The sequence below is a fragment of the Lucilia cuprina genome, chromosome 6 (genome assembly GCF_022045245.1).
Source record: "Lucilia cuprina isolate Lc7/37 chromosome 6, ASM2204524v1, whole genome shotgun sequence".
Lineage (NCBI taxonomy): Eukaryota > Metazoa > Arthropoda > Insecta > Diptera > Calliphoridae > Lucilia > Lucilia cuprina.
Window position 1 is genome coordinate 34,175,878 of NC_060954.1, and position 9,019 is coordinate 34,184,896.

Here is a 9,019-nt window from a genome sequence, read left to right on the forward strand (position 1 = left end):
TTAATTTTCAAAATTGGCTTGATGGTGGGTATATAATATTCTGTATATACACTCGTACTTGCTTTTTTAACGGACATGAAAATGCAGATAACTTTAGAAGTTTTAGAGCGGGTTTTTGAGTTGGCGATCAAATGCCAAATAATAATCAGATTGGTTAATCTAAAAATAATTTAATTTTGATGTTAATCCCCTTTGATGTTTTTAGTACAAGATTAAACCTTGCAGTGTTGCCATACAAAACAACAGAAAACGTCACTGTTTTTATCAAAACAATGCATATTTTCTAAAAAATAAGAACACAACTCTAAGGGCGGGATTCATACTACACAGTTAAACTAGGCTTAACATGCTGTTAGATTAAACTCGGAACAAAAAACTGTTTGTTATCAAAAAACTCAGTTAAACTAGGCTTAACTTACTGTTAGATTTAGGCGGACTTTAACCGATGATTGTGTTAGTTAACTTTGTTAGTATTTAAATCTTTTCAGTCAAAAACATAAGCAATATCACTTTTGTAAAATGTAAGATTTTAGAAAAAATACGAAATTAAAACAATAATAAAAGAAATTTAAAAAATTACTATCTACTTAAAATATTAAGTTTTTCTTCTACCGAATTCATTATTTTATTATTTTTGTTGATAAATTAGTTTTAATTGGCCAATTGCACTCAGTTAAACTAAGATAATAAGTAAATTTACTGATACTGAAAAATATGAAAAATATATTAAACCAGGTTTAAGCAAAGAATGAAGATTATCTTTATCACAAAAACCCGCCCTAAGTGTAATATTAAAAATACCAAAAATTGAATTTAAAAACATATTTTATGTTTTGAAGTGTCTAATATTTGTACTAATTAAGAATTAAAATATTTAACTTTTTATTTTTATAAAAACTTCGTTATTTTTTGCATCAGCTGTTTATACTTTTGCATTTCTTGTTTAAGTTTACACAACCTCCATTGGGCGTTTAAGGGCGGGTTTTTCAGATAAAGATAATCTTCATTCTTTAGTTAAACCTAGTTTAATATATGTTTTGTGTTTTTCAGTAAACAGTAACGATACTTGTTATCTTAGTTTAACTGAGTGTAATTGGCCAATTAAACTCAAGTTATACAATGATTTCGGAAGAACAAAAACATAGTATTTTAAGTAAATTGCAATTTTCTGATTTGTTTTGTTTCATTAATTATTGTTTTATATGTTTATTTAACATTTTTCCAAAATTTTTCATTTTACAAAAGTATTGTTTGCAAAAAACAGCTATTCATTGTTTATGTTCTTGAGTGAAAAGTCAGCAATACTAACAAAGTTAACTGAGCTTAAATCTAAAACTGAAAAACACAATCATCAGTTAAAGTCCGCCTAAATTTGTTCCGAGTTTAATCTAACAGCAAGTTAAGCCTAGTTTAACTGGGGAGTGCGAAACCCGCCCTAACATAGCAAACAAAATTAACTAATTGAATACTCAAAAACAACTTTCCTAAAAATTGACAACTGAGCGGGGTTTTGAGTTGGCAATCAAATGTCAGTTATTAATTAGATTAGTTAATCTAAAAACAAATTGATTCTGATTTGTGTGGCAGTGCTGCCACACTTTAAAAGGATTTAAACTAGTTTTGCAATCGCTCTTTTATTATAAGTTATTTACATATGTATATATTTAAATCTTGTTATTTTAAAAATATAGCAATTGATTAGTGTAATCACCATCAGTTAAAGAATTTATTTCAACGATAGTATTGTCATCTCCAATTTGACTACCAGATATCAATAAAACAGGTTGGCGATCTGTATTATCTTCATTTGATTGTTCCAATTCAGGTGTTGGTTCAGCATGTTGTCCTAAAGCTGAATCAGTCTGAGGTCCACGATGTGGTCTTGGATGAGATTTAGAATGTTGCTGTTCTTCGTTAGCTACATTAGGATTACCGTCTTCACTAGGTAAGTGAATAGCCTGAGCTACAGCTAAAACTGCCAACGTACCGACAATTACTAAAAACAACTTCATAATTATTAATTGTTGTAATTTTTTGTTTTTAACAATTCCGCAAATGTTTTTATACTTAATTATATAGATATTTATATACATATATAAATATTACTTGAATTCATTTGAACTCGATGGACAAATATTTACCACCAATACACATATACATATTTATATTAATTAAGCAATTTTATGAATTTCTTATTAAATTTTATAATTAACAAAATACAAGTGTTGTCGATTGATACTTTAATTACGTAAAAATGCAGTTCTTTATTATTTGCATCAATTTGGTAAATATGGTTCGGAAATGCATCTTAAAAATGTATGATTGGAAAAACGTGTTAACATAGAGCAAAAAAGTAGCAGAAGCTGTTATTAAGAACGTACAGTGAATCAACTAAGTTTTTTGCCTACCTCTTTTTAAGAGATTTTAGATTTTTGTTCATAAATAAAATTGGAAAAAACATGTAAAAAGTAAATTTATGTTTTCCAATTAAAAATAGAGATTGTGTAAAATGGGAAAACCAAGAAAAAAATATTAAAATACAAATTTTGGTGCATTTGTTGCATTTTATTATTCTTCATCAGAATTTGCATGTCAATAAAGTATTTTGCATATTGAGAATTTCCGTAATTTCGTTGGGTTTTTTTCAAATTATGTTTTAATTCCTTTTTGGAATTTATTGTTTTATTGTTAAAAGGAAGAGTGTTAAGTATTTTTCAATTGCGATTTGCAAAAATCATATGCTCATTGGGTGAAAATGTGATGTTATTTGCCTTAAAATGTTTAAAGGATAATAATGAGGCAATTTCGATATAAAAAATTAGTTTAGATTTCTAAAACAAGTGTAAATCAATAAAATATAATTATGAAATGTTTAATCAATAGCATTAAAAAATATACTTTGATAGGAGTAATAAAAATATGAAATTTTATAAAATAATGCAGCAATATTGAAAAAATAATAACCTTAAAAAAAGCAAAATACTTTATTGACCTAAAAAAAATACAACAAACAAATAGTTTTATTTTGCTGTAAATAATTGTTCAGATAAAGTTTTTTCTTAAAATTTATAAAATTTTACATACATATATACATACATACATACATACATACATACATACATACATACATACATACATACATACATACATACATACAAATTACTAAATTGATTCACTAAATGGATTCACTGTATGTATATAATTATATTCTTTACAAGCATGTCAATGACAAATTTTCTTTAAGCCTCCATTTTATTTCTAATACTGATGAATTAAAATCGCATGTCTTTTAAACTTTAGAGCCTTTTTACAGGGAAGTAAGAGCTGATTATGAAAAACTATGAACACAGAGTTAATACTAATGGTCTACAGTTTCCTGTACACATAGATTTTTCATGGATGAAAATGACTGCTGCACGGTGTATTAAGTTACAAAATGTACAATTTCTATGTCAATAACCATATTTGTATATAAATGTACCTCCAGACATTCACCCCTATTCTGATTTTTCAATTCGAATGGAAGTTTTCTTTTTTGGAAACTTTCGTATTCGGCATTTCGATTCAAAGCTCCGTCACTTACAAAAATGTAGTTACTATCGTAATGCAAAATACACACAATAGTAAAGCATTTTATATAAAATAGTTGCTTTTTAATATTTTGTTTTACCAGATATACATATGTTTAACCCAGAGAAAAAAATATACTTTTCGAAATATTTTCAAAAAAAAAAAAGAATCTGTCTTCAGAAATTTATAAACAGTTTCATGGAAGAAGTATTACAGCTAATCTTTCAAAATTATTTACACCATTTTTTATACCCTACACCACTTTATTGGGGAGGGTATATTGGATTCGTGCTGATGTTTATAACATACAAAAATATTCGTCATAGACCCGTCTTAAAGTATACCAATCGGCTTAGAATCGTTTTCTGAGTCGATTAAACTTTGTCCGTCCGTCTGGCTGTCCATGTAAACCTTGTGCGCAAGGTTAAATCGGTTCATTAATTCACCTAGCCCCCATAGAACAGAACCCCCCGAAAAGGGCTTCTGAGCTTATAATTATGTTAAATATACAGATATATCGATAAAATACAGCATAACTAAGATTAATGGTCTTGATGACCCTGCCAAATTTCATAAAGATCGGACCCCATTTCACCCTAGCTCCTATACAAAGTCCCCTTCTTGATTACTTGAATGTCTCAAATTAACTTATAAACACAAATATTGCAATGAAATTCAGCACTATAAAATATTATATAAATATATTCACAAAATTTTATCGGTCTTGGTCAATATTTGCCCCTAGCCCCAATATAAAGCCTCTGCAGCTCACGCCACTGCAATCACGAAGATAAAGAAACCTTGTTGGCTACATATAAAACGATTGGTCGGTCAGCGGTTAACCAACGAATGTCCCGCATGTGGTCAGGGTCCTCATGATACCCAACACATATTCAACTGCTCATCCAACCCTACTTCACTCTGTCCAATGGATTTATGGACGCATCCAGTTAAAGTAGCCCAATTTTTAGGCCTGGACATTGATGTAGAACACCCCAACTAGATTATTATATAGTTTTAGCTGTTACAACAACAATAACAATAACTTAGACGCAGAAATAATTTCAGTACATTTATTTCAAAATAATTTATTGAGCTTTTATGTTTAAGTATGTATTTTGCAAAATTATAAATAAATTTATAAAAAAAGAGAAACACATTATTATAAAATATTTAAATGTATATTGTATATTTCATGTGAAGGAGAAAAATTAATAAATAAATTAAATATTTGTAAAGTAAAATACAAAATTATGATCAAATGCAATCAAGAAAAATTATAAAAATATTAAACAAGATATATCATTAAATTGAGAATGCAAAAATTATTTAAGAATAAAAAGAACACAAACACAAGATTAATTTTAAAATGTATGCAATATGATTAGTATAAAGTAGGCAAATACAAAAAATGTGACTAAACTTTAAAGACTTAAGAAATTACTTCTTCTTTTTATTTTTGCCCTGAGCATTGGGTTCGGGAGCACCAGTTAAAGTGGTTAATTCCTTTTTAAGAGCCAAAAGAATCTCAACTTCTGGCTTCCAAACGGAAGCATCAGCAGAAGCTTTTAAAGTGCGTACTTTTTCAGCTTGTTTGGCAATCTTCTCTTCTACTTCCTTTACCTTTTTGGGATCAACCGAGGCAGGTGATGAAGTGGTGGTTGTAGCAGCACAAGTGATAGAGGCTTGAGCTTCAGCTAATTGCTTTTTCAAATCTAAAAGCTTATTAACTTCGGGTTGCCAAACAGCTTTGTCTTTTGTGGACGCTTTCAGTTGACGTACTTTATCACCCTGTGCCTGTATGGCAGCTTCAAGATCTTTTAGACTTTTGGGTGCAGCACCATTTTGTTTAGTTTCTGCTGACTGCTTACTTTGAGCCTCCGTTAGTTGTTTCTTCAAATCTAAAAGTTTATTTACTTCTGGTTGCCATACCGCTTTATCTTTTGTGGACGCTTTAAGTTGTCTAACTTTATCACCTTGTTCCTGTATAGCCTTTTCCAAATCAGCAATGTTTGCAGAGCTGGCCTGTGCATCGGAGGAACCAAAGACCTGAGGACCAGCATACTTCTTTTTCATTTCGTCAATGAAACTTTGTTCCAATTTAGCGAACAGTGGTGCTGGTTTGCCAATCTTATGGCCGGATGGCAACAAAATTGAGGTAAATGGTTTTCTAGAAGAATATTAAAATTGCATTTTTTATTTTTTTTTTTAATATTAAGTTATTGCTCTATTTAAAATTGTACACTTACTCAACATTCAATTGTGACTGCTTAGCATTCAATTGCTCGAACATAGTCCTTGCCGTTGTTGGCATATAGGGGAAGATAAGATTTGCCAAAAGGCAAGCAATATTACAGCACAAACCAATAATTGTAGCAGCTCTAGACTTTTGTTGTTCGTTACCTTTAAGTAAAACCCAGGGTTGTTGTGCTTGCATGTAACCGTTGCCGTGACGAGAGATCGAAAGCATGTGTCTGATGCCATCACGTAAGCGGGCTTTCTCCAAGCAGTTGACATAACCGCGTAACTCACGATTAATTAGAGCCAGCAAAACATGCTCGTCATTGGTAAGATTCATGGCGGGTACAACACCATTAAAGTTCTTTTCACAGAAGACTAAGGCACGATTTACAAAGTTGCCCAAATTGTTAAGTAACTCAGAATTATTACGGGCTGCCAAATCATTCCAACTGAAGCTAGAATCCTGACCTTCTGGACGGGCTGAAGCCAAATAGAAACGCCAAACATCAGCGGGAATTCCAGTGTCCTAAATAAAGGGATAAATTTTATACTATTGTGAATCTTTACTTTTTTCATAAAATTACCTGAGCATCGTTACCGAAGACACCAATACCTCGACTTTTACTGAATTTGCCGTCTTCATAATTCAAATACTCAGTTGCCATGATGTGAGATACCAAAGTGTTGCCCTTGTTGATAGCCAACAAAGCACTAGGCCAAACAACCGAATGGAAGGGTACATTATCTTTAGCCATAAATTGGAAGAGTTCAACGTCCACACCCTTTTCGGGTTGCCACCATTGTTTGAATTCCTTGGAGTAACGTTTGGTCATAGAAACATAGCCGAATGGTGCATCGAACCAAACATAAAATACTTTGTTTTCAAAACCTTTGTGAGGAACGGGAATACCCCATTTCAGATCACGTGTAATACAACGAGGCTTCAAGCCCTCACGTAACCAAGCACGTGTTATAACACGAGCATTATTCGTCCAACCATTTTCAGAATGATCAACCCATTCACGCAGTTTGTTTTCGATTTTCGGTAAGTCAAGGAACAATTGGTCGGAGGATCTGACAACTGGTGCTGTGTTGCACACTTTACAGCGGGGACGTATAAGATCGGTAGCATTAACCAGCTTGCCACACTTGTCACATTGATCACCACGAGCGTCCTCGTAGCCACATCCAGGATGGGGACAAGTACCCTCAACAAAACTACCAATTAATAAATGATTATCTACTTATCTTTAACTAAGTGTTAGAGAATGTCTTACCGATCGGCCAAGAAACGATCACACTTCTGACACAATAACTGTTCAACACTTTCAGTTAAGATATAACCATTATCGTAGACATTTTTAAAGGCTTCTTGTACAATTCTAATGAAATATGTTTAATTAATTTTAAGTTCACAATTTTATTTATTTTACTTACTCTGTTTGTTCTTGAGTTGTAGTGCGACCAAAGTAATCGAAACCAATGCCAAACCAACGATAAATCGCATTGTGTAGTTCAAAGTATTTGTCACAAATTTCACGAGGCGTGAGATTTTCAGCAAGTGCTTTATTTTCAGTAGCTGTACCATACTCATCAGTACCCGATATATAGAGAGTGTTGTAGCCAGCTGCACGTGAGTATCTATGCAATTCATTGTATTATTGTTATTGCCAATTTTTGAAACTTTATTTCTACAAATTTATAAATAAATCTCTTACCTTGCAAAAATATCAGCGGATAATACACAACCAATAATGTTGCCCAAATGTGGTACATTATTGACATAGGGGAGAGCAGAGGTGACCAGCACATTACGCTCACCAGCTTTCGGAAGAACTGTACGTGGTTCCTTACGCTCTGCCATGGGAACATATACAAAGTTAGTGCTGGCCAAGTTAAGTTCTTCGTCAGTAATGGTATCAGCCAATGTAGAACCAGTATCAGCCAATAGATTGCCAGCTTCGGATAATGATGCAGGCATTTTGAGAGGAACATGATAGAGACCTCCGTAAAGATTAGAATTTTGTAAAGCATTAAAAGTTAAATCTTTTAATGGTTGTGTTTGCAATACTGATTTAATTTCAGGCATGGCGCTAATTTTACGATACCACACGAGAAGATGTTCAATTTGCTGAGCTCCTTTCAATGTGCCATCGGGTGCCAGCAAAGACCAAACTGAAAGATCAGCTGCTGTCAATTTATCACCAGCTAAAAATGGAGTTTTGGATAAATTATCTTCTAGCTTCTTAACCAAGGCATTAAGTACGGGAAGAGCATTTGGATTAGCACGATGGCCATGACCCATGTGATGCACCAATGCAGGAGCCAATAAAGTAGAAGACCATTCAAGCCACTGTTTAATATAAGGAAAATTCAATTAAAATAACCTTGAACAAGGTCAATATATCTAGCATTCTAAAAATTCTTTAATATTCCTAAAACCATTTCAATTATACATATGAACTACTAACCTCATCCCTTAATTGTCCCTCATTGGGAAATAAATATTTAGCCACCGCATCTGTCGAAAATAGTCTTAGACCACTTTCCAATTCTAAAGTTGGTAAAACCAATAAGTCTTTAGATTTAATATCTGCAATAGAAATTCAATATTTCGTCATACATTCACCATAAATACATCATAGTTTTTGGAGTATTTTAAAGAAATTTAAACTATTGCTTCATCCCCCTACTCTTCTGCTTAAAACAGACCAAGTAGAACAACTACTACTACTTACGCACCATTTAGGTTAACTTTTTCTACAGACACCTCACGTTTTGCAAATTTGGCCAAGATTTGTAATTTCAGGCCAAGGGGATTGCCCTCGTTTGTATAGATTTTCATTTTTGCTTTATGTTGGTCTCTGAATAAAACAACGAGTTTTATTAATTAAATTTAATAATTAACGTGGCAAAAGGGTTGAAATGTCTTCGTATTTATTTTTTAACAACTGCAACTTTTTTCCTAATTAGACACACAAAAAAATTCTAATTGAAAAATGTCAAGAAAATGTGTAACAAAAGAAAATGTCAGAAATGGTTAACAGTGAATGCATTTTAGCGATTTTCTAAGCTGTAATCAGCGATTTTTAATAAATAATTACAGTCTTATGCAAAAAAACTTACAACATGCTTACTAACCGTTGTTAAGCTAAATTCGATAAAAGTATATCCAAAAACGATAATTAGCTTAAAATACCTGTAGTAA

General features: G+C 32.0%; 1 protein-coding gene across 1 annotated transcript; it reads right to left on the reverse strand.

Annotated features, from left to right (window-relative positions):
• Positions 1 to 4,781: 4,781 nt before the first annotated feature.
• Positions 4,782 to 8,815, reverse strand: LOC111686711 (methionine--tRNA ligase, cytoplasmic). Its single transcript, XM_023449084.2, has 8 exons — positions 8,554 to 8,815; positions 8,283 to 8,404; positions 7,530 to 8,164; positions 7,249 to 7,452; positions 7,089 to 7,193; positions 6,396 to 7,029; positions 5,820 to 6,337; positions 4,782 to 5,740 (listed from the first exon to the last, which is right to left on the reverse strand). Exons 1-8 carry the CDS (start codon positions 8,654 to 8,656, stop codon positions 5,011 to 5,013), a joined length of 3,051 nt encoding a protein of 1,016 aa, XP_023304852.2. The 5' UTR covers positions 8,657 to 8,815; the 3' UTR covers positions 4,782 to 5,010.
• Positions 8,816 to 9,019: the final 204 nt, after the last annotated feature.